The sequence below is a fragment of the Buteo buteo genome, chromosome Z, assembly GCF_964188355.1.
Source record: "Buteo buteo chromosome Z, bButBut1.hap1.1, whole genome shotgun sequence".
Taxonomy (NCBI): Eukaryota; Metazoa; Chordata; class Aves; order Accipitriformes; family Accipitridae; genus Buteo; species Buteo buteo.
In genome coordinates, this window is record NC_134204.1 from 19,515,003 (window position 1) to 19,531,730 (window position 16,728).

At 40.8% G+C, this 16,728-nt stretch overlaps 1 protein-coding gene across 1 annotated transcript; it reads left to right on the forward strand.

Annotated features, from left to right (window-relative positions):
• Positions 1–3,830: 3,830 nt before the first annotated feature.
• On the forward strand, positions 3,831–5,145 carry HSPB3 (heat shock protein family B (small) member 3). Its single transcript, XM_075020234.1, has one exon. It carries the CDS (start codon positions 4,018–4,020, stop codon positions 4,465–4,467), a length of 450 nt encoding a protein of 149 aa, XP_074876335.1. The 5' UTR covers positions 3,831–4,017; the 3' UTR covers positions 4,468–5,145.
• Positions 5,146–16,728: the final 11,583 nt, after the last annotated feature.

The following is a 16,728-nucleotide window of genomic DNA, read 5'->3' on the forward strand; positions in this document are numbered from 1 at the left end:
ATAATAGAAGCACTAATGAGCACTCTTTAGGATAAGATGTATCAAACATGCAGAAGATCGCACTGCGCAGAATCATCCGGGAAGGGTCAAACAGTGGACAAGTGAGGAAGACTACTGAAGACCACCAGAGACCTCGAGTATGCCCGCGCGAAGGACATTTACATATGATAATGAGTTCCCGGAAATCAGATTAATATGTATAGAACTGTATATAAACTATGCAATTAGCCTGACCAGGTGCACACAATAGGAGGAGAAATGCCCTGTGTGCCCAGCACTGCCATAAAGGATACCTGCTTAATAGTCTTCTGACTATTGAGTCCTGATTTCGGCTTTTCACGGCATCACCACAAAGCTTAAACTCCCATAGTGGGTATAACAGAGCCAGTACCAGTAAAATCCATGAAGTCCTACTCTTCCTTACATTTTTCACATATTGCCAAGTCTGAAGTGACAGCATCTCTTTTGAATGACATGTGAAGTAGATCATGAGTGGCATCCTTGGGTGCTTTGGTAAAAGTAATTGCAGTGCTCTGCCTAAATTCATTTGGATAATTACAACGCTCTCATTTGAATTCAGCCTATTAGCTTTTGCTAGAAGTGTTCTTGTTCGCTTCATCCTGCCAGCCGTCTCACTTTTTTGCCCTTTCAGCAGTTACTGAATTTCAATGGTAGTTGAAACACTTCTCCTTGGGGAATCAAGCAGGCAGAGAATTGCAACAAGGCAATCTATTATTTTAAAGTTGTGTCAAGCAGGATGCACCTGTACTTCTTTAAGATATGCATCAAAAAATGTGTTATTCTCATGAGTTTGTGCACCTTACATTTTTGCAATTTACAATACAGCTTTACCAGGATGCCTGCTTTCTGTATTTTCCACAAGTTCAACATGAATCAAATACTTAATCCTGCCTCGCCCCCCCCCCAAAAAAAATACCGAAAAATAAGCTTATATTAGCTTGAAAATAGCCCGTTGTATGTTGAAATCCTGGGGGTTTCTTCCTTTGATTTGCCTTCCCGCACAAGTATTTCGCAGGCTGATGGTGATGCCTGGCACCAGCAGGCAGCAGGCCCCGCGCGGTTCCCTTCTCGCAGCTGTTTTCCCGTCTCACCACAAGATGGCGGTGTGACCACAAGATGGCGGGGTGACCCCTTTGCGCGGGCACCCGGTTTCTCCCCGCCAGCTGTTCCAAGCTGCCAATGGATCCCATCCCTGTCCTTCGGGAATCCGCGGGAGATACGGAGACCGTAAATATGTGCGGTCAGCCAAAGAGAGCGTGGGCTGAGGACTGCAAGGCCACCATAACTAATTGCCTGGCTTCAGTTTTGCAAAGAACCGCTCTGCAATACTTCCCACGGCAACTGGTGGTTTCCTGCCCACCATGCAGCGTGGGGCGAGGCCTTCACACACACACGCACAGAAAAAAAGCAGGAAAGAAAACCCGAGGCACTGAGCTGGCAATTAAGGACATCGATCCTGCTCCTGCCGGATCTGCTCAGAACGTTTAAAATTGCCTCAGTAATCAATTGTTGCTAAAATGCATTTCTCGACTGAAGTGTGCTATAGATATTTGAAGAGTGTAGCACCATAAGCATCAAAAGTTCCTCAGCATTGCAGCACCACATCCATATTTAAATTTGAAAGCCCAAAAATATATTTGAAGTTGCTGGGATGTTTGCATTTCAAAGGTGGTTTCTTTTTCCAATTGACATATTCTCCGTGTCAGCAACGAAGACATATGCAGGAAAGATGGTGCTAATTCCTGATCCTTTAGGTGGCAGAGAGAAGAGGGGACTGGGTCCAAGGAGAGAGCAGGATGGGAGAGCAGAAAGAGGCTACACGGCTTCCTTACCAAAATCTTCCCGATTCCTTGTCCTGCAGAGTAGAAAGGGATCCTATAAACTTCTGTAGAGCTTTGCTTATGACATGAATTTAAAGGGTATTCAAAGCATCTTTTGTGCTAATTAGACCGGACAGACAGTTCCAAGTATGCTTAACATAGACATTTGAAAGACTAACACAACTGTTTCTGGGAATAGATGCAGCTGTCCCACAGTGAGCTGCACTGACGTGGTGACTTCTGTTTTCATTTAAAGTGTAAGTATAGGGAAGTTTACCTTTTCCCAGAGAAGATGGGAATAATTAAAATAAAATAAAAAATAAAAGAATGCGGTATTCCTGCACAGTGCATTTATTAACGAAGTGCAAAATTGAAGTAAAGTAAGTCAGGCTATCATCACAGAATTCAGTAGGGACAGTAATAACTTTCAGCAATCTCTAAAAGCATACTATCACAACCAACCAGGCATACTGCTTCACTTCAGGGTTAAAGTTTCCTCATCAGATGAATCATTGGCTAGCAAAACAGAAAACAGCTGCTGAACAGATAACAGGCAACGCTCCAGGTTATTTTTATCACTATTTTAGCAAGCCATACATTTGGAATTGCATTTTTAAATGATTTCTGGAGGACAGTTTGACAGGAGATGAGCCAATAGTTAAATAAAGTAGCATAACTCTCCTTTCCCACAATATTCAATTAAATGGTTGGCCATTAGTGTAAGTTATCTTGAACCCTTCAGCTACCTTTGAAAGTCTCCTTACCTTGTGATGCAGCCTTCATGACTCTAAAATCAAATAGCAACCTTAGAACTTTAATTATAGATGTGTCCAGTAATTGTGCTCTGCTATCGACTCAATACAGAAGTTCATTTCTGATAGCTATCAAAATTCAGCTGCCTCTTTCTTTGTGACTCCATTAACAACCAAAGATCCCATATAAACTGACTTGCCATTTTCATGCTAATGGAAGATCTAAGGGCAAGAGAGAGTCAGAGCTCTGAACAACAATAACCAAATAAGAAGGGATAAAAGTCTCTTGTTTGATTATTTCTAGCATTAGTGGAATGGAGGGAAAGAAACAGTTTTCACCTTCAGTTGCCATAGTGCATTCTGCTTTACGTTACCAAGCCCAGCTAGAGGGATTTTCTGGCAAACATACTAAAATTTGGAAGTGCTTTTCCCTTTTCACTGCACTTTCCTCATAGATGTTGTTAACCAAACTATTAGCACTTGTAGGCATTATTTGCCCTGAGATCACAGAGTAGCAAGATTACACCAGAGAGCCTTTGAGGTCATCAGTCCTGCTCCCCAGACATATGCAGTAGATGGTATCATAGATTAAAGCTGTTAAGCTCCAGAAGATGAAGGTTACTGGGACAATGTGATAGCATTAAGGATTTGGAGCTGTCTTTACTGCTTTGCTGGGGAAAAGTAACTGCCCTCTCCTGGAAGCTGTGAAACATGAGCTTTCACTGCAATTCTCCCTGCACACTTGAGTCTTGACTCCCTGACACGCTGCTGCTTGTAGGTCACTAAGACTGCAGACTAAGCCCTTCAGGCACCCCCTCTTTGGGCAGGCAAGTTCCCTCCTCCCGCCAATGACATGGTTAACCATGCCCGTATTTCACCCATGCACAACTTCTGCAACAACATCCAATGCACTTGATAATTTTACAGTTTACCTAATCTGAAATCTGCTTCATTTCTTCTGTCAAGCTAATTAAATCCCTTCCCTCAGTAACTTTGAATTTCAGTTAGAAGTACAGAGTTTGCATCTATTGCCCTGTATCCCTTGGAAAAACAGAATTATTAAGCTTCCATTCAAATCAAAGAAACATTCTCAATGTCAAACAGCACAATATTGCAATAATCGGAGGTGCATTAAAATTTTGCTTTTACTACTTATACATGAAAACTGTGCATGTGTTGAAGCCACTCAAGACCCCAGAACTATAAATAGTGCTCTATTGTTAGTGGATAAAAGATGAAACAAGTCTCCTGGCACTGGAGCACAGCATGCCCTATTAAATGTTAAGGTCTGCCTGTGCTAAAAGTGAAAGGCGACATCAACCACTAAACTAGCCTGAGGGTAAAGCATATGATTGGGAAGAGTTTGCTCTGACTGCAGCTTCCCCAAAGCGACCTGAGCAGCAACTTATCTTTCTGCTTCAGCAATGGCAGAAGCTGTTATAAGACACTGGGTGGAAACTCCCGTACGCTATCAAGAGCTGTTTGCTGTCCAAGAGCTGGAAGCACACAAACTGGACCACTCTTTATACGCTTTGCCAGGCCCTTCTATGGCTGCACTGAGCAACAGAAGGTGTATCACAGAAAGTATGTCTGGGGCCGGGAAGAGTGGCCAGGAGGAGGAAAACACACGCTTTCAGGTCTTGCTGGACGTCGTGCAGTTCCGCCCCGAAGATATCATTATTCAGACTTTTGAAGGCTGGCTCCTGATCAAAGCTCAGCACGGACCCAGGATGGATGAACACGGTTTCGTATCCAGAAGCTTTACCAGGCAGTACAAATTACCTCATGGAGTGGAGAACAAAGACTTGTCTGCGCTTTTCTGCCATGATGGCATTTTGGTTGTTGAAATGAAGAAAGCACCGGGAAAGAACTAGAACCTTATCCATAGTTTATTGGTGAGATAAAATCATTCTCAATATAACAATACCATTCAAGCAATGCTGTGGAGTGTAGTAAGCATGTGGCTGTATTTATATTATAGTAAAGGAAAATCTTTGTATATATTTTTCAGTATGCTGAGTTTATTGTGAAATGTTAGAGTGCTTGCCTCCAGCTACATATGTGTTGGAAAGCCAGGATTTTTGAATAGTAGAAAGTTTAGGCTAGTCAGAGCAAGAGAAAAAAAATCCATTTGATAACATATCAAAAATAAAGCACATTTATAAGTTCAGTAGGAGGTGTTGTATTTCTAAGGAATAAGCATTTGTCATACATAGTCATAATCATTAGAGAAGCATTTTTCATACATAGTCATAATTAATACATTTTTCATATGTAGTCATAAGCAATAGATAGATTGTGAGTCTTACAGAAATTTAATTTATGTACCAAAAAATCTGTTTGCTAATTTTTGAGATTAAATTCTTCTTCCTTAGGCTTTGGAAAAGCACACAAACTGAAGGATACTATGAAGGAAAAAAACCCTATTTCCACAGTCCAAGCTTGTATACAAAAAAAACCCAAACCTGAGACCTTACTTTTTAGAAGTATGTTGCATGTTTGAATCTGTAAGAAAAAATAATAAACACTGACTATATTTGCTTGAAAGTACAGTAAGTAGAAATAATACTTTCTGTCAAAGACAAATCAATTTGAAAGAAAACTTTCAAAGACATTTAGAAAATTGGTTTTAACATATTTTTCTATCTACTAGCAACTGAAGAAAAAATATATTGCTCACAAATAGTCAAAAGGATCAAATTCTTCCTTGTGAAGCCCCAGTAATAAAAAGGCATTGCTCTAGCACAGATACCTTCATTCTTACACATTTTAGGTAGTCTTCCTGTTCAATCAGATGAATATTTTATTCTTTATGTTGCTTGACAGTTTAGGCTGAGATCCCACAACTGTGTCTTCAAGAGCAAATTCTTCTGCCTATGTATAGACCTACTCTTCCTGTATGAACATGGGCTCTACATGAATCTAATTTTAAGTACAGGGGTACCTTACTACAGACACAGGTTTAATTTCTGTCCCACTGCCTCTCATTTCATGAGAGTTGTAGAGACAAAAAAAAATTCACCCACTATATCTAGTATCTGGTCTTCTCAACATAAAAAAACCCCAATGCTGTAAGTGAGTTTGTAAATACTCAAACATTTGAGGCGATCTGCAGCTGCAAGTTGAACTGCCTCCTTTTATGTGTACTGAAGATGAGTATGACTGCTGTGCTATGAATAGTAAAGGAATGTGGAATGGAAAGTGCCAAGTTAAATACAGACTCTTCATGATACTCATCTGCTGTTTGGACAAACCAAAAACATATTCAGATGAAACTGAATACAAATACAATTTTAAGAATATGAGAAAAATCTGACGAACAAAACCCAGGCTCTCACTAGCTGAAGCCAGAGAGTTCCTTTTGTTTAAAATGAAAGCCCCAAGCTTTTGTGTCTGCACATGTCCATTCATTAGAAAGATTTATGTCATGGTTGTTTAGACTTGAAGATATTTGAAGCAACTGATTTTACAAAAGTGTGTAGTTCAATTCTTACATTTTATTTATTATTTGTACTAAAACTCACAAGGAATTTGTACAAGAAATGCAGAATAAGGTTTGGATTGTGAATTTCCATCATGTGCCATTATTTTATTTTTTTAATAGAGCAGAAGTCAAGAACCTAATGTTTTCTAACAAACCAAACCAAATATAAAACATGTGTCTCTACATTTCCACTCAACCCACACTTTTCCCTCATATTGCCTGTGTTTAATTTGTGGATTGGTTTAAGATAACAAAAGATCACACTAGAAAATCAGATCGAGATTTTCAACACTTTTAGGTTAAGATGCTTCATCAGCCAGGAATCTGATGGAAGGTGTAACACAGATTTAAAAAAATGAATTCTAGGTACAGATCTGGATTTAAACTTTGCACGCCAGCTTTATAAAAGCTCACAAGTTTAGACCCATGGTTTCTACATCACCTTATGGCACAACTGTTGGGATAGAGTTCAGGATCACCAGTTACTAATCTGCTTTGGTGATTTTTGTTTACAGAGGATTTTGTAAATTTGATCACTTAAAATTATAGGTTATTATAAAAATTATTCTAGCTATGATTGTAGTCATGGTATGCATAGCCCTAGAGATGAAAAAGCAGTTCTAAAAAAACAGAACTGATTTAATTATTTCAAATTAGATCATGATTAAACTACTGGAAACTTGGCAAGGAATTAGACCAGACAGCCAAAATCTTATCATCTGTTCTATATATGTTAATACCATGGTTACACACAGCCCTGCTTATGTACACAGGCCTGCCTCACAAAACTGGATGGAGAATTTGGCATTTGGCTGTTCTGTATCTCAGGTCTCTTCACATCACTTTGTGCCCAGGTCTATACTTACACACAATGTCGTCAGTCAGTAACCACTGGAACATACTGACCCAAACATGGCAGGGACATACCCAGGCGGATTTTACCTTCTTTTGTACACAGAGCTTTACAAAAGCCTATGTCCATGCTCCTTGGTGAATGCGAACTCGCCCTGGCCCAGCACCTGAGTGCTTGTGTAAAGGGGACCACGCTGGAGTAGGGACCTGCCACTGCCTTTCTGCATTTTAGCACCAAGAGTGATGCAGAGGAAAGTGCTTCTCTCCTTTTTTAGTGGCAGTTTGTTGAAAGTTCTTGGATGAATGATTTTTATGTGTTTACCAGAACAGCATCAAAGTACTTGGCAGAGCATTTCCAAATTGTCTGGGAAGAGCTGTTTTCACATATTGTATGTGATGTTTTACTTTTATAATCTGATTAGAACTGAATGTGAATGTCAAGGAGAAAGCTGCTCATGGACAACAGAATGAGAAATTTATCAACAGCAAAGGATTTCAGAAGAGCTACAGCTTAAGGCAGATTTAAGACATGCTGATGTGGTTAAATTAAGAACCCTGATATTGGCTGCCTACAAAATCCTGGCCCAGAATAAGCAATAAATACTTCTGCAAGCCCTGCAGAGCAAGTGTTATGGACACTTCTCAGTTTCCATCAGTGAAGGATTACCTTTGTAATTGATCAGACTGCTCCTCCAAATAAAGATGATCTCATGCATGAATCTAAGCACTGTGAAAAACGCTTTCATAGAAGAAGAAAATCTCTCAATATTAGCACTAGTCTCCAAAAGCAAGGTAACAAACATACATTTCCATGTGATCCCTGTGGGTAGACAGCCCACAAATGCCTTGGACTTGTTGCCTTTTTATAGTTTCTGCTGCATCCAGGGCATTTGAGATCTCTCTACACAATCTGATACTTGTGGTGCAGTGAAAAGAGGTTAACACCCATCAGTCACTCAGTAACCAGTCAGCTACAGCCCTGAGCATTGGAAAAGAGGAAAGGAAACCCCTGAAGCATCATGGTGACAACATTCCCTCTAGGAGAGGTAGGTCTAGTGTTCCTTACTTAGTTCATAGCCAGGAATCAAAATGTGCTTTTTCATCTGACTAATGCTACAAGATTTGGCTTTTCATGGGAGTAAGAGTATTTCTGAAAATATTGGGTGCGCCTTCTCTTATTTGAAAGAGATGCTGACCTCTGTCTTGCTGACTACCGGAGACAATGGCTGGACCCTGTCATCCAGAGGACAACATCTCAGTAGCCCTGCGCTGTGAATGCAGGGGGTAAGTCTAAGGTCTTATACCTGTATGTTACATCGGAGACACCTGAGCTGGCCCCACTCATGCTAACTCTAGAGCCAGAAGTACTGTCCCTGTGTGCCAGCTCAGGTCCAGAAAGCCCAGGCTGTCCATTTAGCTCAGGTTAAAAAATCATCCCTTATTAAAAATACTTTCACAGACAAAGAGACAGGAGAAACATGGCACTACAGCTCAGGACTCCCTGTCCAGGTTAGTGCTAGCATGGGGGTGTCAGCTGTCCACATCATGTGGGCTATAGCCTCACCACAAATCCCATCAATCTCCTTAAAAACTAACACTCTTTAGCCACATGGTAATACCGCTGATGACAGCATTTTCAGGGGGAAGTATGTCTAGCAACCATTGCACAAGTAGAACTGATGCAAGTAGAGAATCATTTACAGTTCCTTTCATGCTCCTCGGTGTGTCTACTGTGCTTTGGGCTGAGCCCGACCCCTCTTCTGCTGACAAAGCGTGCTGCTCCTGAGCCCTGCAAGCTAACACAGAAGCAGCAGCAGGCAGGTCTGTGCACAGAGAGGAGACAGACGGAAAACTGTAGGACCAGGGTGGGCCTTGGCATATAGCCAGACATGTCTCAGGTAAGGATGGGGAGCAGGAAAAACACTCCAACTCATTCAGAATATATACATATATGTATATTGTCATGGCTTAACCCCAGCTGGCAATTGAACACCACACAGCCGCTTGCTCACTCCCCTGCAGTGGGATAGGGGAGAGAATCAGAAGAGTGAGAAACTGAGAAAACTCATGGGTTGAGATGAAGACAGTTTAATAGGTAAAGCAAAAGCCACGCACACAAACAAAGCAAAACAAGGAATTCATTCCCCACTTCCCATGGGCAGGCAGGTGTTCAGCCATCTCCAGGAGAGCAGGGCTCCATCACCTCTAACAGTTACTTGGGAAGACAAACACCATCACTCTGAATGTCCCCCCTTCCTTCTTCTTCCCCCAGCTCTATATGCTGAGAATGATGTCCTATGGTCTGGAATATCCTTTGGGTCAGTTGGGGTCAGCTGTCCCGGCTGTGTCCCCCCCCAACTCCTTGTGCCCCCCCAGCCTCCTCGCTGGTGGGGTGGGGTGAGGAGCAGAAAAGGCCTTGGCTCTGTGTAAGCACTGCTCAGCAGTAACAAAAACATCTCTGCATTACCAACAGTTTCTGGCACAAATCCAAAACATAGCTCCATACTAGCTACTACGGAAAAAATTAACTCTATCCCAGTCAAAACCAGCACATATATATAAAGATTTTAAGGCATAATATTTAAACCTCCTACAAGAAATATTTGACTTTTGGAAAAAAAGAGCATTTTTAAGGGCTGAGAAAGACACTTCAAAATTACTTTAAAAAATTTATGTTGTTAAAAGAAAAGGAATACTATACATGCACTAAACCCTTGGTGTGCTAGGATGAAAGAATAAGTCACCTACTATCTTCAGCTGTATTTCTTTCCAGTTGCACATCCCTTCAATTTTCCCATACATTAATTGTACATTCCCATCATGTAAGCAGAGATACCACGGCAGAATCTCCAAAAGCTTCACTTACTTTTAGCAGAGTTGGATGATATGGGGGTTAAAATTGTGAGTGCCCTATCTGAACTAGCCACCCCAAAATTTCTACAGTCAAGTCCTCATCACCTCAACCTGGTTTACTGATTCACTGGAAACTAGTGAACATGTGCAGTGGTCCCTCTCATTGGCTTTGCATGGAGTTGGTTTGATCCAGCACGACCTCCTCACTCAGGTCCCACTGTGCAGCCTCCAGGGCCGATTGGCATCTCACTCTCCCCCACCACAGTACTTGTGCAGCACTGAGCTCAGCTGGCTGCTCCTGCAGCTGATTCAGATGTCCAAATGAGACCACATGAGTGGCTCCCTGTGTGTGTGTGATTCCACACAAGAGGTAAGATGGGATCAGAAGACGTTTTGGGTTCCAGTGGTAATAATTCCTTTATTATTAGTCCTACTCCTCATTTTCCAGCATATCCTGCTCTCCTCTTAGCCTGAACGCTGGAGTTAGCTGTCCCACAGACACCACAGCAGCACAGTGGTGTAGGCACTAAGAGCAGGTGTAGCTTTTGTCTGTGAATGAGCTGGTTTTGAGTTTGGATGTTGGGTTTAAGTCCAAGTCTTAACTAAAAGCAATAGCATTACACCACAGCTATAATGAAAAATTAATGAAGGGACATAATTTTCAGAGCATGGTTTGACAAATAAAAATGTAACTCTTGTACTCTGTCTTAAAAGGCAGACAGAAACTCATGAGCTACATGCAGTGGTGACAGCTGTATGCATTTTAATAGTATTTCAAGTACATTTTTTGTAACTTTACCACAATTATCCAAGTCCTAGTGTCATGATCTGTATGTATGGTACAAGATGCACCATAAATACAGTCTCTGCGTTAATGTATATATGAAGCCTTAAGGCTTGATCCTGGAATGAAACTGATAGGGACTCAAGGCAGATTAAGAGACTGAGGCAAATACATGCAGAAATATGAATTCTAGACCCATTCTATCACACTACACATAGCAATACTTATCTGAGACCTTCTAGAAACTTCAGCCTGAAATGGTTACAGTGTGGAGACAGTTAAGGTTTCCAGATTTATAGGTTTAAAGGTCGGAAGGATCAGTGATGATCCCCAGTGTGATCCCCTGAACAGAGCCCACATCACCTCACTTGCTAATTTCGTCATGAAGCCCATAATATGTTTGAAAAAGAACACATACTTAAGTAAGACATCATATCTTATTTAAAGACTTCAACTGATGGAAAACTCATCACACCCCTCCAAGTGTTAGTAATGACCATGGCCAAGAAAAAGCAGGTTTTTCCTAGCCCACTGAGATTTGCTCAGTGATATAAATTTTACCCTAAAACTAAAAGTAATAGTCTGGACAGCTCTTGGGACAGTCTTTTTACTATCCCAATGTTGTGAGTTACAAAGATAGAAAAGTTTAACATCTGCTGCTAAACACCCTCCTTAGTTACTACTAGAACACAAAGGAATGCATCAACATGAAAAACCGTGAATATAATTTTTCCACATACAGAGCTGAAATATTTATTAAATAACCTTGGATATATTTAAAATCTCTCCTGTATCACCATTGGCAGTTTTGTCATCTTCATGCCATACTCATCTAAACTGTTGTTAGGATTTTGTTTCTTGCTGAGTAAGTCCTGGCTGTTGTCCCACTGGCCACATAATTTTTAATATACCTTTAGCTTTTTCTCCTAACTATCAATTGGTATTGCTTGCTATCAACTTCTTAATTTTTCCATTTCTACATTCATTTCCCTTTTATAACAATATTTTTAATTTCAGATAATTCTGCTTATATGAATACAGTTCTGTATTTATGGGTAGCTAATAAAACACTCTTCTAAATGCATACAGAACAACCACAGGCAGGTTCTGACACTGTTTCTGTTAGGAAATTATCACTTCTTAACATTTCACTAATGGTATGGGATGCCCAGTATGTCTCCAGCACTGAAATCCCTTCTAAACCAAGGATTTAATAATGAAGCGACAGGCTGTACCACCTGTGATAAGGAATTCATACCATTCACCTTCTCAGCAATACACAGCCCAAACCAAGTACAGCAGGAACCTTGTCCATGACCTCATCCTTTGCAGGCCTCTATGTTTGCCAAAAGACCAGCAAAACCCAGAAGCTAAAACATTTACCTTAGAGTAACTTAATGCTGTTTTCAGCCACTGAGCTTCTCAGAACTCCTCATCTCTTCAGCTGACACAGACAACATGAGCACCACCTTGCCCATCCTTGCTGTACTCCATGTCCTCAAGAAAGAACACAAGCTAAATTTTTCCTCTTGAAGATAAGACAGCAATCTCACTTAGAATTTAATGTCACTGCCTCCTGCTAGCAGAATGCCCTGTCTCAGCTTAAACACAAGTACTGAGAAAATGGAAGATACTTTGATGGCCAAGCTGCCATCGAAACCAGTCTGTTGCCTAGGTTAGTGAGAAGTTGTTCTGGTTTCCAGGGTGAGGCTGAGAAGTTGCTCTCATAAGGTTCAACAATGGGCAGTAAAAGCTCATAGACACATAAAGTCGAGTCAAGGCTCATCCATCCTGATCAATTGACAGGTATAATTGAGGAGCTGCCAGTGACTAGTCCTTCAGTCTGAGGCTAGACTCTGCCAGTCACGTCTCTGCACAGGGCCAGAGCAATTCATGGTTGATGTAAACCTCTTCAGCCCAAAGAACCCAAGTCTCATGGATTTCTAGAGCCCAGCAGCATTTATTTTCCCATTATAAACCCCAGGGTTAACACAGGCACAGAGCCCACTAAGGAGGTCGTCTCATCAATTTCTTATCCTTGGTGAGGATAGGGATACCTGCATGTGTGAAATGAATGAATGCTCAATCCTTCATTCTTGCTACACCATATTTATTCATCCTATACAATGGGTTTAGTGCTGAGATAACTTTATTTTCATGCCACATTTATATGGCACATGGACATAATGTTGGCCTCACCTGGACTTCCTTACAAGTTACACACTTAGCTCACAGTCTTGCTTTTTATAAAATGTTAGTTATCATGAAAGGTATTGGATTGCAATATATAAGACGGATTACTCCTCAAGGACTTGTGCAGCTTGGGCTAAAGCACAGCAGGGTCATGCATCCTCTTTTGCTATGTCTCAGTTTTTACGTTTAGGAGGTTGATACAGGCCCCTTTGTCTGTAGTGACGAAAGACTCTCAGCCCCATCAGAATGTCTGTCCAGCACATACCCCCACTGCCACAGCATGGAAGAACTGCATACATAACGGACATTACCTTGACAGCATCCTGGGATGGTTATGAAACATTAACTCTTCAGGCAGGGAACGGAGACAGACATGCATTCCAAGCAATATTACATGGAGGGTTGAGAATTTCTGAGTAACAGCCACCTATTACACAGACTGGGGCTGAGACAGCTAATACATATCGCAAAGGTCAAACAAGAACCTCAGCATTTCAGCTCAATTGTCACTAATTTTACACAACCTACTTTGAAAAAAGCTATGCAGTTTCTGCTTAATTTATGTTCCTGTTTGAGAAATATTTTGTTTTCTCCTAAATTCCACTGCATCTTTTCCTAAATTCCATAGCGCACTATAAAGCATCTCCATTTCTGATACCTGTTTTATGTTTTCCAGTATGATTATACAAAACAATTAAAAGCTAATCATATTCTACCTTTTAGAAACTAAAAAAAAAAAAAAAAAAAAAAAAAGCGCTAGAATAACATATTTGTCGCACTTACTGCATTTTCTTCACTGCTTTGCTAGTTCAGTCTTTACTAGCTTTTAGTACGGTAACTTCAGTGTTTAAAATCATTTCGTGCCCTCTAGTGGCAACCCTGCCAGGAACCCTGCACTGCGACGTTCCAGTTACAGGTGATACAGAAATGGAAGAAAAACAGTTTATTCCCCTTTTAAGTGAAACTTATTATCCATCTCTATAGTTTTTTTAAAAAATAGAGTAATTTCTAGTTATGAGATAGTACCACCAGCAAAACAAAATAATCTAGAGATATAACACAAATAGCAACAACAACAACAACAAAAAAAATCACATCCTGAGTAAGCATTTGATTGAGTTTGCTTTTAGAAATGACATTGATGAAAACTGGCCTATTTGTAGCCATTTCCTTGCACAAAGCACTATTCAGTGTGTTTCCTACTAGGGCATTGTTCAATATCCAGACACACAGTTTTTCCAGGGCCCACAAAGGGGTATCATCACAATGAAAAGGCTACGTACCACCAGAGCTTCTTCTTCTCTCACGGAAGATTGCTTTGCTTTTCTTACTAAAGCAGCAAAGTGATAGCATAGAGGAAAATTTAAAAAATAAAGAAGGAAATATTTGGGGGCTTCAAGGAAAAGTTACACAGGAGTGATACACACTTTAACTATTTTTTGTTTCAGAGCCTCTACTCATTCACTTTTTCCTAATTAAAGGTAGCCTAATAACCTTACCTTTTCCCCAAAATGTTCCCAAATTTTTTATTTTAAGCTTCTGCACCTGAGCAGAAAAATAAATCATGCTGCTTTCAAACACCTCTCTTTCAGCATATATTCTCAGGGGTCTTGAGATGCCTAACTCCAAATTAAAACAATGAGATATCCCATACAGAGTGGTGGACATTTGGCTTTAGTTTGGCTTTCAGTTTCACCCCCCAAATTACAGATCCCTAGGAACACATTTAATAATAGATGTTTTCCCTGAATTACAGTTTATCAGTCTCAGTAGGGTCAGAATAACATTCACTTTGACTCTGAAAATTCGATTCCCAATGAAGATCGTAGAAATTCCCAATGAAGCAAAGCATTCAGATATATGCTTCATGCAGCTAAAATGCTGTAAGTCACTATGGGCTATTCTTATTTTGAAATCCTTGCCCCTGCTAGTCTGAACAACAACAAACAAAGCTCAATCAATCCAGCTATTCTGCTTGGCACTGCAGATGGCTACCAAGGGCCTAAGAAGCTGGCTTCTTCAAATACTTTAAAAATCTTTTCTAGGGTGGCTTCTAATTTTGCAGGTTGGTTTCCTTGAAAATAATTGTTGCGTTTTTAAAAACGTTAATTTTAACATTCACAACAGAGTGCCTGTACACAGTGGTAATCAGAGTTGGCTCACTGGTGGGAGAAAGATGGAAAATGTCATTTACAACCTTGTTATCATTCCAAATTCTCTTCGTAGTTTTGTCCACTAGGGAAACAATATAGCACATTTTTTCCTTTCATAATTTTGCCATTAGTGCCTGAAAAACCACGACCGAATTTCACATAACTTTTGTTAAAATCTCAAGATAAAACTGGAAGATTTTAGAGCATAACTGCTTTGATAGTTTACACTTATTCATATAAGAAATACTATTCTCATTAGCTTTACAGATCTTATGCCTTCAAATTCTCCTAGTAGCAGTTTTTGCACCTGGTGAACTTGACTCCTTTGCTTGTGTCTTTTTGAGATACAAATACTGAGCCAGTACTCACTAAGAAAAACTCAGATCCAACGCACTAAGGGGAGCAGGGAGAAGCAGGACAGCCACCACCTTCACCACTGGACCCAAGGAAGTAAGGCAGGCACCCAGCTCATTGTTGTCACTTTGTCCTGCCCTGGCCGCAGCCTGACTGGCATTGGCACAACCACCTGCAGCAGCCAAATCCCATTCCCAAACTGGCTTTGCAGCTGTGCAAGGCATCTTGTTTGTCACTCCAGGTTGTTCAACGAAAGCAAATCTTAAATGTGTCTATTTACACAGATCAGGTAAGTCAGCGTCATTTCCAGTACTGATCACCTTGTGGAAAAAAAGACTATTTCAGACAAAACAACACTAATGATTAAGGACATTGAAATTAAGGTGAATAGTGACTGAAAAGTTTGGGAAAGGAATTGAATCAGGTGCAGTAAAATATATGTAAAACAGCAAGTGGTACGGAAAGGCAGATCAGGAGCTAATTTTTCTGTAGTTTAACCTGTGAGGATTCACGTGAATGCACAAGACTGCCCAGATTAATGTTAGGAGTAACTTTGGAAGGAATACAAAACCCCATTTACCTTGATTTGCAGTAGTCAGAATCTGGGATGAAATCTAAGACCAAGGTTAAACCAATCTACATCTACTTCCCGTTGGGGTTTTAGTCCTTACTGTGATTTGGCCACATGGGTGGAGGGCAGCACGCTGGACCATGGATCAGGTGTCACTGCAATCTCTGCATTTGGCAGAAGAGAACCACGACTGTGTCGAAGACAGATGCTGACAGCACACCAGCTGCAGCAGCAGAACACCTACAATCACTAGCCTTGATGGAAAAAAAAGCTTTGGCAGTTCTAAGAACACTGACAGATGCTGATTGCAAGGCTTGAGGAGCACCTCAGAGCCTGCTCGGTAGAGGATGGTAAACATGACCAGGCCAGGTCAGGGTTTTTCCACCAGTACCAAGTGAGCTGGCAGGGAAACCCAGAAGCCTTGATACAGAGTTGTCTGAAGTCAAGGTCTTCAGCTGGGGCAGCTGCCAGCTCTCTCTTGGGAGAAGATTGATGCTTCTTGCTTTAGCAGTGATGTTGATACTCAGAATTGCTGCTGCAAATTTAGTGCTGGGGTTTGGAGATGGTGGCACAGGTGATGCAACAGGAACGTGTTCCACTGTGCCGGCCACTGAGGAGCTGGCTGTGTGGTGAACTATGCGGTTCTTTGGGCACTCTTGGTATAGGCTAATTGAAACAGACTTCCAGAGTTAAGCGATAAAGGAATTTGGAGTTAAAATGCTAGGCTGGGGTGAGCTGATACATTAAAAAGATATCACGTACACAAGCCAAGCAACAGTAACAGCAAAGTGCTGTGATAATATGTGCACTAACATTGGAAAAATGAAAGTCATAAGAAAAAAGTGAACAAAAGCAAGACCCAGGTATCAAGCACTAAAACCAGCGATAAAA